The sequence below is a fragment of the Puma concolor genome, chromosome D3 (assembly GCF_028749965.1).
Source record: "Puma concolor isolate L17-30 chromosome D3, mPumCon1.1.hap2, whole genome shotgun sequence".
Classification (NCBI taxonomy): Eukaryota; Metazoa; Chordata; class Mammalia; order Carnivora; family Felidae; genus Puma; species Puma concolor.
This window is the reverse complement of record NC_141678.1, coordinates 4,857,848-4,872,207: the sequence shown is the minus strand read 5'-3', so window position 1 is coordinate 4,872,207 and position 14,360 is coordinate 4,857,848. Positions and strand designations below refer to the sequence as shown.

Genomic DNA, 14,360 nt, shown 5'->3' with positions numbered 1-14,360 from the left:
CCTGAGCTGAAGTTGGACGCTTAACTGACTCAGCGACCCAGGTACCCCAACCACAGTTCTTCTTGATTGCTTTTCGTCTTGTGACTGGGCCATGCTTTTTTGTTGTTGTTGAAAAGGGGAAATTTCAAATAATGTCCTGTACCAACTCTGAAATTAAATTATCTCTTTTTCCTTGGGTTTTTATTGTTGTTTATTGTAGTAGTAAGTTGGGTTATTTAGTGACTTTCATGAAGTCTGTAGACTCTATTTTTTGCTGTGTGTGGTCACTGCAGTCTTGGTTTGGCCAGCTTGGTGGTCAGCCCGTGATAGTAGAGATTGCCCTAGACACTTGGAATCAGTACGTGCCCCAGTCTTCACCGAGAGTCTCTTTGTGTGTGTTGGGACACAGTTTCAATACCAGCCAGGCATTTGACAGCCCTGCCTCAGCTTTCACTTCCTGCTTTAACAGAACCTCAAAGTCAACCCGTGGTGAGAGCTTAGAGCCTTCTCAGGTCTTTTTTGAGTATGAACACAGCCCAGGACGTACACACAGCCCTACCTATAAGCATAGTCCTGCAGGCTCCCCAGGATAGGCATTAGCTTTCCAAAGTACCTCTGGATATCTTATTCCTCATATTTTCCTTTTAAGCTTTTCGGTTGGTCTATTTTTTTTTTTTTTCACCAAACTTTATTCAGTGCCTCCAGGCGGCTATGAAGTTAAACAATTGCCGACAATGGCTTTGAACAAATACCTTTAGGGATAAAGCTTGTCACACTGGGTGAACTCAGAGCGAGTCAAATACTGACAGCCTTGTAAGTGGGATCTTCCAGGGAGCTATCAGACAAGTCCAATAACGGCAGTTCTTTGGGAATTAGGGTCTGGAGGCTCTCCAGTGCTGATTTGCTCTCTCCAGTGGCTTTCGTCCTGCGAACCCAGGAGTTTTTATTGTTGACAGTGAGCTATAATTTTTTTAAAGCTACTACGGAGCTGGGAAGTAGGGGATGGGAATAAGTCAAGTAAAAATGCCACAAACTTCGCTCTTTTTTAACCAAGATTTAGCTATTTTTCTTGAATACATGCTCTCCTGGTTGCATAGCCTTTATTTCCAGAGTTGTAAAAAAATTGATTTTGACTTTTTTCTCCTTTTTTTTGGCCAGTGTTCTCCTGGCTTTATGGAGAGAATTTGTGGATGTCCTTACTCTGCCATTTTCAGTGATGCTGCTGTGTGTGCGACATTAATGGAAACTCATCTTCATAAAGGAATATAAATATGTTTTCAAGGCATAAAACCTAGAGCTTGCACAAATAGCAGAATAAAAGAGTTGTATTTTGATAGATGGTGGATTTTTAGCAGTCTGTGGCAACAGGGGATGATTTAGATGTAATATTTCACAAGATTAAATTGCTTTCTTATTGTGTCAGAGGCAGGTAGGATTGCCTTTGGGATTTGGAGGAGGCCATTGATGGCCACTGGAGAACACGGTTGCAAAAAATCTCAGCCACACATGCAAAACTACGGGAAGAAACGTGGTTGCAAAGGTATTTGGGATCAAAGCACAAGCTTGGATCAGTGGGGATTGGTGGTTACAAGAAATAAAGTCACCTGCCTTGAAACTCAGTTTGATAAAATTGTGGTGGTGTCTTCTTGAAGCCTGTGAGTTTCTACAGAGTAGAGATTGGTGCCCATTTTAGAGCCTTGCATGTTGCTTAAGACTTTCAGGTGTAAGTCGGCTTACAATTAACATCAGCTTGGGGCGCCTGGGTGGTTCGGTCGGTTAAGTGTCTGACTCTTGATTTCGGCTGGGGTTCGTGGGTTCGGATCCTGTGTCGGGCTCTACGCTGAGGGTGCGGAGCCTTCTTGGGATTCTCTCTCTCCCCCACTCTCTCTCTCTCTCTCTCTCTCTCTCTCTCTTTCTCCGAAATAAATAATGAACATTTTTTTAAATTAAGAAAATAAAATAGGCTTAAGTAAAAGTTTTTTTATGTATATCTAAATTTCCAAAGATAGCAGACACCGATGTGTCTGGATTCAGAAACTCAGAAACCTTCCAGGAATCTGTCCTGTCCTGCTCTTGTCTTTGATTTCCTTTGTCCGCATTTCGCTTGAATCAGTCTCCTCGAGGGGCCACGTTTGGTGTGTGTGCTCCTCTGTGGAGCCTGACTCAGCGGTCTGGGGTCAGCACCACCTAAGCCACATTCATTGGTAGCAGAGTAGGATGATACCCGGAGGAAAAACAAAACGTTGTCATTTCAAACAGAGAGTTGGGTGGATTTTTCAGCGTCCGTGAACGCTCATCAGGCAGAATTAATGCCTGCCCGTTACACACGGCAAACACCCCCGTATCGAGTTTCCCAATTGCGTTAGGAGCAGAACCTAGCCTTGTGTTCTGGAATCACGACACCGTCCCTCATCTTTGGACCCATGGTGATTTCGTCCACACCCACACCACTGTCCCACCTTTGGTGAGTTCTCGTCTCCATTTCTGCAGTGCTTCCTGCTTCCTGTCCTTGATGTACACCTGAAGTATAAAGGTGCATATATAGTTCACGTCCCTGGGGAGGATGGAATATTCAGATACATGGACTGTAGTTATGTGGTTTTGGATGGAACTCCTTGAGAGTCCGTCCAGGGGAGAGGACATACGTAAAACCAAACACCAATTTATTTTTTTTTCATCTTTCTTAGATTGGGCTGGCACTGTTTACAAATACTCTCTACAAAGTTGGCTTTTTTTATTGATGAGTAGCTATTATTTTCAGGTTTAATTTCGGTGAATAACAAATCATCTATGAACCGGGAATAATAGTAGGAACTATCTTGGAAGGGTTGTGGAGGAAGCTGAACAAGCAATTAATTACATGCAAAGTACTTAGAGTACTGCCTATTAATTATTATTATTATTATTATTTATTACTCATTGACTCCACCTCTTACTGATCTTCAGTTTTAAGGTGGATAATGAGGGGGTCATTTCGAAAATCAGGTACAGGACCCACTTAGTGCCCTCCGGGACCAGTCAAAGCTAGAAGGCGATCACTGAAGCAATCATCCGTTGGGTGGAGTCTGGTGGAGGCGACCGTGTCGTTCGGGGGACCTCGCTGCTGAGCGGCATTTTGCCCGGCTTCCACAGGCTCTCTAGTTGACTTCCACTCTTCGGACGCGTGTGGAAGGAGCGTCTTTCCCAGAGTCCCTTTGGGGACCTGCCTGGTGGCTCTTTACTTCATTCCTGGAGCAAACCTTTCATAGCATCGGCTGCAGTAGCTGCATGGATGCAGCCCTTGTTCATTTTCCGCCGATTCCGTTCTGAGCTCTGTACGCGGAGAGTCTCGTTAAACCTTCACGAGGTCACCACGCGGTGGGTACCTTTGTTCTCCCCGCGTCCCACATCAGGGAACTCGGGCGCGGGGGGAGGGAAGTGCCTTGTGGCGACCCGGGGACGGACTGTGAAAGCCCTTTGCACGCCCGCACTCCACCGCCGGCTTCACTGGGGACGCCCGCTCTGCCAGCCGCCTCCGCAGGTGGCTCCCCGTGCGACAAGCCTTGGACTTCCCGGCGAGGACGAGCGGGTGCACTCTTCCCCCAGCCTGCCCCCCCCTGCTGAGACAGCGGACAGATGGCCGGTGTGACGGGCGCCGTCTGGCTCGCTTGAGGGAGTGGCCGGGAGAACAGCAGAGAAGTAGCCCTGGCCTCGCGGTGTCACTGGACCAGGGTTGGCGGCCGGAGCCTCCAGACTCTGGTCGTGCGACAGGTGCAGTCGAACCCGCGATGGGTTCTTTCACTTGAGTCGGACCTTCTGGGACTTGGGATCCACTGACACGGGGGCCGAGCCAGGCCCAAAGCCAGACCGTCCAGTCCCGGAGACTGTGCAGGAGACCTCCCCCCGCACAGCTTCCCACGCACCAGGTTCCGTCCCCGGTTCCGGGGATGTGACGAGGTCAGAACAAAGGGGGCCGAGACCTTGGGGAGTCTACGGTCTGATGAGTAGTTAGACATGGAAACACAAGCACCAGATGAACACGGGGTGAGCATTGGGGGTGGGTCCCTGCAGGGCAGACTGGGCGCGCCGTCCACACCGTGGCGGGCAGAGGAGCCCCGTTCCCCCCAAGAAGCGGGTGTGGAGGCTGAGACAGGCGGGTGTGGTGAGGGCTCTGCGTGGCTGCGAGCAGGGGTGAGGGTGAGGACTGGGGAGAGGTCTGGGGGGCTCCCGTGGGAGGGGCAATGGGGGGGGGGCGAGAGAGCTGGAGGCGGGGTCAGGGTCAGATGGCCGCAGGCCGCGAGTGTGGACTTAATCTTAAGAACAAATGGCAGGAGGCTTTCCAAGAGTTGCAACCTAGGGGAGAAACGCTGCGAGTTCTGTTGCAATAAAAAGGATGCTCTTCAACTGTCGTGGGGGGCGTGGACACGGGAGGTGGGTGGGCAGCCGTGGTGGCTGTCCACGTGGCAGGACAGGGTCTCCGTGATGGTGGTCGTGGGGGCAGCAAGAAGGTGGCAGGCGGGGGAGAAGTCCCGAAGGTGGCCCCCGCGGGACCCCGGGGATCAGCAGAGGAAGACAGACATTGCCGCGGATCCCTGGGCTTGGAGGGGACCCTGGTGACTGGGAGGCCTGGGGGAGGAAGGGGGCTGGCGGTCGGCTCCGGATGGCAGGGGTTGCTTTTCCGCGACCGGTTCTCCTTGTTCTCTGTGTGGTTACTTTCCTCCTCCTCCTCCTTCTTCTTCCTCCTCCTCCTCCTCCTCCTCCTCCTTCTTCTTTTTTGTAAAGAATCTTTTTTCTAAATGTTTCTTTTTGAGAGACAGACAGAGAGAGAGCGCGTGCGAGTGAGCTAGTGGGGGAGGGGCAGAGAGGGAGAGAGAGGATCCAAAGCGGGCTCTACGCTGACAGCACAGAGCCCGATGTGAGGCTGTGAGATCGCGACCCGATCTGGCCGCTTAACCGACTGAACCGCCAGGCGCCCCGGTTACCGGTCTTAATTTGAAACTAGAGCGAGGGCCGCGTTCACGGTGTTAATGAGCTGGGAGGACAGGCGGCCGCCCACCGAGTGACCCTGGAGCGGAGATCTGGGGACTGTTGGAGAGCACCCCGTGTGGTGTGGGAGCCCGGCCGCAGGCTGGAGCGAGGGGGCTGGTGGCAGGAAGGGTCCTGGGAGGGGTGACCATGCCCCTGTCCGTGGGGGCGGAGGAGGGAGCGCGGCTGTCGGGCTCCGGGAGCTCAGCCTGGGATGCGCGGTCCCCGGCTTCCCAGAACTGCCGAGCCGCGGGGCCTCCGCACTGGGTCCAGGCAGACGGAGTCTCAATGGCAGGGGGAGAGGGACGGTGGCAGCGGCCTGCTCACGGGCTCCCCTGTGTGTGACCTGCGCCCTCTGCTCTCCCGCGCAGGACACGGAGGTGCTGAACACGGCCGTCCTCACCGGGAAGGCCGTCTCGGTTCCCGTCAAGGTCGTGGCCGTTCAGGAGGACGGCTCCGTGGTGGACGTGTCCGCGGCTGTGGAGTGCAGGTCTGCGGATGAAGACGTCATTAAGGTACGAGGGGCCTCTCCGCTGGGCCTCTGGGGGGCCCCTCCCCCTGTCCCAGGGTCCCGTGGGGCTGGCGCCACGGTGACCACACTGAGGAGTGGGGGCCTGGCTGGACCTGGAGGGGCCGTGCAGGTGCGCTGTTTCCCTCCCGGACTGGGGACCCCCGGAACCTCGAGCAGAAACAATTTTCTTCCCCTCCTTTTGTTCATAGGACAAAATTTCCCTAATTTTAGCAATCCACATGTCATCTCAGTGTTTGCCAACTTCTTGTGTAAATAACATTATTTACTCTGTATTTTCTTTAAATGTCCCACTTTTTCAAAGTTAAATACTAGTTTAGCCTCTGAGGGGAAGGAAAAATTCTTCCTCTACCCTGCAGATTCTTCCAGCTGGACTGAGAATTAAATTGACATGAGACAGACCAACAGGAGGGGAAAAAAAACAAAGTTTTTTCACGTGGGCGCAGAGGCCCAATCATGAAATCGAGGCATAAAGGAACGACCAAGGCAGGCAGGTTTTGTCCTTTTTTCGACAAAAAGGCAATGAACCTGTGAGGATTTGACAGGACAGAGAAAACTTAACTTTGGGGGCTTCAGCGAATAAGGAATTCTACCAGCCAGCTCAGCTAAGCACCTGGTAAGGAATTCGGTCAAGAATGAGGGCTGGGGCGGCAAATGAGCAGAAAGAAACAAGGGATGTTTATACTGCTTTCTTGTGTTACGACTTTCTCTAAATTTCCAAGCTCCGTGATAAGGATGTCTCTTTACCTGCTGACCCAGGGAGGGTACCTCTCACTTGAGCTCTTTAGGGTCAGAGAGGGGAGGAGCTGAGTGTCCTTATACAGCCTGTCTCTTAAGTAACTTTTATTTAAAATAACCGATATGGGGCGCCTGGGTGGCGCAGTCGGTTAGGCGTCCGACTTCAGCCAGGTCACGATCTCGCGATATCTCGCGTGATCTCGCGTGAGTTCGAGCCCCGCGTCGGGCTCTGGGCTGATGGCTCGGAGCCTGGAGCCTGTTTCCGATTCTGTGTCTCTCTCTCTCTCTCTGCCCCTCCCCCGTTCATGCTCTGTCTCTCTCTGTCCCAAAAATAAATAAAACGTTGAAAAAAAAAAAATAAAAAAAAAAAAAATAAAATAACCGATATGCCCCAGGACCTCATCATGAAGACACTACCATCCACGATCTTGACGTACTAATTTTTTTGTTAACATACATTAAAATAAAAGTCCCTCCAAGTGCCTCCCAATGTAATTTGAGTACCAGTGGGCTCCAGCTCATGGCTTGAGTGATCTGGCCATGGGGCATTTCCTCTGGATTCTTCGTTCTAATTAGCTGTGTTTCTGACTCCAAATTCAGCCAGGGATCAGCCCGTGGTTTATTTCATGTTCTTTGCAGGGGTCTGGTTGAAGCACCAAATTTAGAGTTTCTGCCTGTTTTTTTCTTGGCACACTGGTTGGCCATTTCCTTTTGCAGCAGACAATTCATGGAGAAAAGACTTAAAACTTCAGAAGGTCCTTTCTCCGTTAACTTGCTAAGGGAGCCCCCGGGGCCCGTCCATTCATTCATTTTAGAAAACCAAGGCACGGAGTTCTGCCTTTCCTCGCCTGTCACAGGTTCCTGTTTAGAGGTTAGATGAAACTTGGTCCCAGGCTGAAGAACTTTGCCGTAGACAGAGAGGCCTCCAGCTTCTCGCCGGGTAGAAGTGACCTCCAGGAGGCTGTGCCTCAAGCCTGAGATGGTTTTGATAAAGAAGATTTGATGTGTCTGTGAGCCCTAATTAAAAAAAAAAAAAGTTAATCCTTAGGAAACGCAAATTTGGCACAGCCTGCTTCCTGGGCTTGGAATGCTAATTCTCCCTGGAGACAGAAAGGGGATTAGCTTCAAAGCACACGCCGCCTTGCCCCGGGGCTCCTGGCGGGCCTTGTACTCTGTGGGCAGGTCTGATTAAACAAATCTAAGGCCTTCTGTATTCACAGTTTAGGAAGATCTGAGCCAAGTCCTACGAGCTCATCTGCACGGAATGAGAAATTCTGATGGTGCATCGCCCTTGATTGCCTTTGACAGTGCACTTTATTTACTGTTCCCATGTCATTCCAGAGGGAGACACGGGGCCGTGGCATATGGAGGTGGCGTCTGGGTGATGGTGGCCCAAACAAACGGCCTGTGTCTGCAGCCCCTAGATGTGTGTTCCTTCCCGAGAGCCTGGGGGAGCTTCCCAGGGTGGGCTCCCTCCTCTGCCGCCTTGGAGTATGGCCTTTGCTTTGTTTCCCCTTCGCAGAGGTAACCTAGAAATATCTTCTGCCCAGCCTGATAAATTGCTTTGGAAGACAGTAGTTTGGGTGGTTTTTTTTTTTTTTTTTTGGTTTTTTGGACTTTTTGGTTTTGTGTTTGTTTTTAACTTAGCTGTCACTCTCCATGGCCCCATGAAGTTGGAGCTCTCTTCCAGCAAATTATGACCTGATCTTGAGAAGAACAAACCAGAGTGAGCAGACCATCCAGCTTGGAGCTGCTTTTGAGACTTTTCTAGGGGAGACCAGGCTCTGTTGCAAATCCGGGGGCTGGAATCAAGGGAGGGGTATTAATGAGTTGGATGTGATGCGTTTGTCATGGGTTTAGTGTCACTATTTGTAGGAAATGTCGCCTCAACTCTGAGATGAACAGTGTCACCTGCAGAGTTGTGCCCTGGCCTCAGTGTCATCCCAGGGGCATTTCCCAAACACGGGACACATTTGTTAGCACCCCTTGGGGAGACGCCCCAGCCTCTACGGTTGCAGAAAACACTATGATCCCCAGGGAGAATCTTGCAGGGCTCACCAAAGATCTTTGTGCCTTGGAAACTCTGTGAATTGGGACCGTGATTTAGGTAATAAGGGAAAAAGTATAAATTTAGGAAGACGTACATTGTAAACAGATTGGCTTCTTTGACTTGGGATTCAATGATGTTGGAGGGACAGAAACCAAGGACACAAATGACTTTGAAAGGCTGGAAGCTTGGCCAAATTTGGCAAGATTGGGAGGGATAAATTTTACGTTGAGAACTTCTATGTAAAAATCCACACACAGTAGAGGATGCATCTTAATAATAGAGAGAGAGAGAGAGAGAGAGAGAGAGAGAAAGAGAGAGAGAGAGAGAGAGAGAGAGAGAGAGAGAGAGAGTGTGTGTGTGTGTGTGTGTGTGTGTGTAATATCCAAATTTTGCCATCCTGTAAAAATTGTCAAATTCACATAGAAATCTGGTTTCCAGCTCGTTATGAAGTCAAAAGGTTAGGTAGCCGTCTGCCCACGTTGCTTCCTGGGACCCCCACCTGGAGCTGGGCCCTCCAAATCACTACTGCCCCCACCCCCTCTCGCTCCCACACGGAGGCCTGCAGGGCATTTGTCATTTCTTGTCGCCCTCTTGCTGCTGGTTTTCTGAAAGCACATTTCGGGGGAAAGTGAGGTATTTCTCATGCCCTGTTTCTATAAAAAGTCAGCCACAAATGCTGATCTCACTCAGTCACCCTGACCGGCATCTTGTGTCTTTCTAGGCAGGGGGGGCAGCACTGGACGCTGGACTGTACTCTGCTCAAGGGTGTTGGGGGGGGGGTACCTGGTGTCGGTGACAGAGGGGTGGTCGGAGCCCGTGTGAGCGTGGGGCCTGGTGAGAAGGAAAGGGACAGGGGTGGGGTGAAGAGGGACACAGGACAGCTCTCTCTAAGCCTTCCAGGGGCCACCGTTCGGGAGACAGAGCACATCTGTGCCATTTAAGTCCCCAGAGTGGAAATCAAAAGGAAGCCGTTCTAGCTCAGTCAAAAGACAAAGAAGTCAGAGGCAGGGAATCCTCTGGTCAAGATTTCAGTCCAATGATGTCCGCTCAAATCCCGACTCCACCTTCCTCTCTACTTGACCTTGGACAAACTACTTAACATCTCTGAGCCCAGCGTCCTGATCTGTAAAAAGAGGACGATAATGATACAGTGTGGGATCTTCTGCAGGGATTTGTTCTAAAGTCAGCGTGTAGGTCAGAACAAACGGTAATCAAAGTAATCCTTGAAAATCCTTGACAGAAAACCTGGGTTCACAAAGTTCGAAAGATAGTTGATGTATTTTATTTTTAATTAAAAAAATATTTTTTCAAGTTTGTTTATTTATTTTGAGAGAGAGAGAGAGAGAGAGAGAGAGAGAGAGAGAGACAGAGAGACAGACAGAGCATGAGCAGGGTAGAGGCAGAGAGAGAGAGAGAGACACAGAATCCCAAGCAGGCTCCAGGCTCTGAACTGTCAGCACAGAGCCTGATGTGGGGCTTGAACTCATGAACCGCGAGATCATGAACTGAGCCAAAGTTGGATGTTTAACCGACTGGGCCACACAGGTGCCCCAAGACAGTTGATATTTTTTTGAATAAATATCTCCTTGCATTTGAGCTGTGGCCAAATTTTCGGGGGGCATTATCGGGCATAGTTCGTATTGAAGGGAATGTTGGGGGTATCTACGTAAGTTAGATTTGAGCAGAGTTGATGGTAAGATATGTGTCTCTCTTTTATCCTCCTCTTACGTCGTCTGATGCAAGTGTTGTCAGGTAGCAACCTCCAGTTATTCCAAGCACATATAATTGAATTCTTGCTTTTCAAATCTATGCATGATAGAATCCCAAGATGGAGTTTTGGGGATGATTAAATAAGAGTGTATATCTAAAGGAAGCCACGTGATGCTTGGTCTGCAATAGATCAATCAGTGAATGTTATATCTAAAATACCAACATCCATATTCATATCTGCATATTTTATATTTTAGCCCCTCCTTGATTGCGAGGTCTACAGAGTCCATGGCTTTGTTTTGGTAACAGTGCTTTCCCCAGTCCTGTGCAGAATCTGGAACACAGTGGGGGCTCAATAAATATTTGTCGAATGTATTAACGAACGAAGGATGAATGAATGCTAGTCCCTGAGATGGACCTGTCTGTGAGGCGAGAGTGGTTGCCTGCCTCGTCTTTATCGGAACATCTCCATTGAATTTCCTCTTCCTGGAAATCTTGAAAGGGAGGGGAGGGGTTTTCCGCAGTCAAAGGGACGTGGCATTGGGTAATGACCTGGCCCGGGCACAGTGATCCAAGCCTTCTTGGGTTCTCAGGGGGAGGCTCTTGTTCCAGGAGTACTTACCAATGATCAGCGTGGGGGGCAATGCATAAAGAGCTTTGGGAGGTACGAAGGTGGAACGCGCATGAATGAATTCTGTCTCCGGGGACGGACAGTCGAGCTACTGGTATTAATAGTTAGCCTGTGGGGGCGCCTGGGTGGCTCAGTCGGTTGAGCGTCCAACTTTGGCTCAGATCACGATCTCACGGTTTGTGCGTTCGAGCCCTGCATTGAGCTTGCGGCTGTCAGCGCGGAGCCCGCTTTGGATCCTCTGTGTCCCCCTTTCTCTCTGTCCCTCCCCCACTCTTGCTGTCTCTCTCTCTCTCTCTCTCAAAAATAAAACTACACATGAAAGAAAAGACCACAAAAGATCATAAATTTATTTTCTCCCAGATCTGGAGGCCAGAAGTCTGGAATCAACCTATTGGCAGGGCTCTACTCCCTCCAGAAGCTCTGGGGAAGGATCCTTCCTGCCTCGTCCTGCTTCTGGTGGCTGCAGGTGTCCTTTGCCCGTGGCTGCGTCCCTCCAGCCCCTCCATCTTTGCTCGGCCTTGCCCTTGTGTCTCCGTATGACCTTTTTCTCTTACAAGGACACTTGTCAGGGGATTTAGTAGCCACCCTAATTCAGAGTGATCTTGTCTCAAGATCTGTGCTTACGTGCTTACAAGACCCCGTTTCCAGATAAGATCACATTCACAGGTAGCAGGGGCTCGAACCCTGGACATACCACTTTGGGCCACAGGTCAACCCCCTACACCATGCAAGGCAATGTATTCACAGGTTCTGGAGACTAGGGCATGGGCACATCCGGGGAGGGTCTCTACGCTGCCCACTACGACACGTTTTCTTTTCTTCGCGAAGTTTCTTTTAAAGTTCTACAGAAGAAGGAAGAAAATGCAGTTTCCATGTTGTAATTATGACTTAATCTTTGGATTATCCATCCTCCTGACTCAGTGATGGCCTCATGTTCTCATGTGTTGGTGACTGTACTGTTTGTCAACGAACCGTGGTCTCTGGAACCACAGTAGCCAGCCATACATCGTCAGCGGGGGAGGAACTGACTCACGCTTGGAGAGAAATAAATGTAAACTCATGCTGGTCTTGAAGATGGTGCCCTCCATCTTTTGGCTGCAATGATTACGTTTCCAGCCTTCTGGTATCAGCTGGACTTGTAATAAGGAGATGCTAAAGGCTTCGGGAAAGGGCATTAAGATGTTAAAGCCTTCTCTGCCCCAGGGAAGGATTTTCTTTCCAGAGTTGGTCTGTGAGGGGTATTGGAAGACAGTGGATGTGCTGCAAAAAATACGAAGTTTTCTGCTGCTTGCTTAGCAACGTGTGGGGAGCTGGTCACTAAAGAGAACCCGATGTCCCCTCTGGAGGATATCAGCTTTGATTGAGCAACTGTCTTTCCTGGGTCAGGCAGCACCTACAGAGGCTGTGTGAGCCCACGCTCCTTGAGTGGTTGGCTGTATAGAGAGGACCCAGGGGAAGGTAGGTGTGTCCTGATCTTGGGCTTTGGGGAAGCACATCTGAGCTGGTTTGGACTGGTGTGGTAGGTCGGGTGTAGTGGGCAGGTACTGGTGAAATCCTGCATTGGTGAGGTTTTTTTTTGTTTTGTTTTCATTTGGTTGTGAGTAATAGAAACCCAAATCCGCTGTCTTAAGCCCCAAAAGGGGCAATATATTGACTTGTACAGCTAAAAGAGCCAGGTGACTTCAGGCAAAGTTGGATCCAGGAGCTCATCTGCCTTTCTCTCTGTGGTTCTGCACGTTTTCTCCCTGTGCTCCTGCTGTTCCCTGTGCCTGGCACCTGCTCCCCAAGCCCTGCACCTGCTCCCCAAGCCCTGCACCTGTGGGCATCCCGGTGTCCTCTGGGGGCCCCGACTCGGTGCGACTACCTCCTTCCTGCCGTCGTGTGTCCCCATGGGTCCTCACCTCCGTGTGTCCCTGCGTGCATATACGGATTCGGGACTCTGCACACTGTACGTCCTTGTGCATGTCGAGGGCAGGGTCTGTGTCCCACGGGTGTCCCTGTCCCCAGGGTCCATCAGAGTGAACAGCCACAGCAGCACACATCTTAGGCACACACGACACCAGGCCAGACTCCGCTCTGCTGGTTTCAGAGAAGGCACAGAGTCCGGCCCGCACGACCCCACGCGGTGGGTGTGGGTGTCACCGAATCTTATAGCTCGAAACCGAGGAGCTGTGCTCGGTGGGTTTTGAGCAAACATCAGCCCGCCGGGTGTCCAAATTCATCGCACCAAAACGTGGACGGACATTTCTTCCCGTTTCTTCGCTCGCCTATAGACAGACTTAAAGACGGATGTGTCTGGAAGTCCAGACCTTTGGGTAAGAGTTTTGATTTTTAAGTGTTGGGAAGTCATTCCGTTGAAAGAGCTCCGTAAGCACGTCTTGCCGGGGGCTGTCAGTCTGGCCCTCCCACCCCCGGGACAGCAGGTAAATGAGAGGAAGATGCCCCCCAACCCGAGGTCGCGGGTGGGGGTGGGACGGGGGACGCTGTCAGGACCCCCCAGGTGCCGACGAGGCGGTGGGCTCAGAACAGTCTCTTCTCTGACTTCTCCTGAAAGGGTCCTTGTCGGCTCTGGGCTGCAATGGGCTTCCAAGAAGCTCTCAGACTGATCCGAATTTTATTTAGCAGGAGACACAGAGAAATCCAAAGGAGGCTTAAGGCGATGTCTCTCTCTCTCAGCGATGCTTGGCAAAAATTCCTACCGAGAACACTGTTATTCTATTTCTGGGCATGAATTTCCTTCCTTTGCCCACCACCAGGAGCCAGGCGGCTAAGAATAAGTTGTCAGGCAGCTTGGATGTTATTGCCTCATTTTGTCCTCCTTTGTGCTGGTGATTTGGACTTGCACTGTTCCTTCCTAATTGGGGACGGGGCATGAATTTCCTGTTGGCCGGAGGATGGGTCCTGCTGCATTCCCAGCACTGTGTTCCCATCAGCACCACTGTGATTTCAATATTGATTAGCTCTTTTGTTCATTTCGGCCTTTGCATCTCTGATGAAGAGTGAACATTCTGGAACCGTTTCTGCATAATGCAGAGAAGTCTCAGAGTGAGCCAGAGTCCGCCCGCCGACCTCCTGGCCTCACCCCCTCCGTCCACGTGGCCACGTGCTCCCCACCCTCCTCTCTTGGTGCCTCCCGTCTGCTCTCCTCCACCCTGCCCTGCTCAGGTCCAAGGTCCGGGGTGTGCTGGAGTCTTGGCTCTGTGCATGGGCCTGGGGCTCCTGGAGACATATTTGTTGTGCGTTCAATGGGAGGGGAAGGGACCCTCGTCGATGGTGTGGGGCTTGGTTCACGATTTAAACTCCCGCCGTGCAGCTTTGATGGTGGGCAGAGCGTATCAGCTCCATAGTCAAATTCACTGGGTTTCCCGAGGAACTCAAATCAGTTACACAGACTTTAATAGTTAACTGGGTCACTTACCTACAAGCACTAGGCACAGGTATGAATGGATTTAGGTACACAGGCGATGTGTGGCGGCCGCTATCACAGACTGCCATCTTTCTAGAGGTACGATGCATATTCAACAAACTGCACATACTAAAGCATACAAATTTGATGTTCCAAATCGTCCATCATCAAAATCAAGATAGCAAACGTATCCTCAACCCTCGAACGTTCTTCCTGCCCGTCTGTAATGCGCCCCTCCTGTCCCTCTCCAGTCCCCCCCAGACAAATGCACTTCTTCTCTCTGTTCCTGAAGATCAATGTTCATTTTCTAGAG

General features: G+C 50.8%; 1 protein-coding gene across 2 annotated transcripts in view; it reads left to right on the top strand.

The window, feature by feature from the left end:
- The window catches only part of LOC112870147 (transmembrane protein 132B), a 369,365-nt gene that overhangs the window by 321,562 nt on the left and 33,443 nt on the right, over positions 1–14,360 (top strand). For both annotated transcript variants that reach the window (XM_086681441.1, XM_086681442.1), the window contains exon 5: positions 5,355–5,498. In XM_086681441.1, coding sequence (XP_086537567.1) covers positions 5,355–5,498 — 144 coding nt within the window. The remainder of the gene's footprint in view (positions 1–5,354; positions 5,499–14,360) is intronic.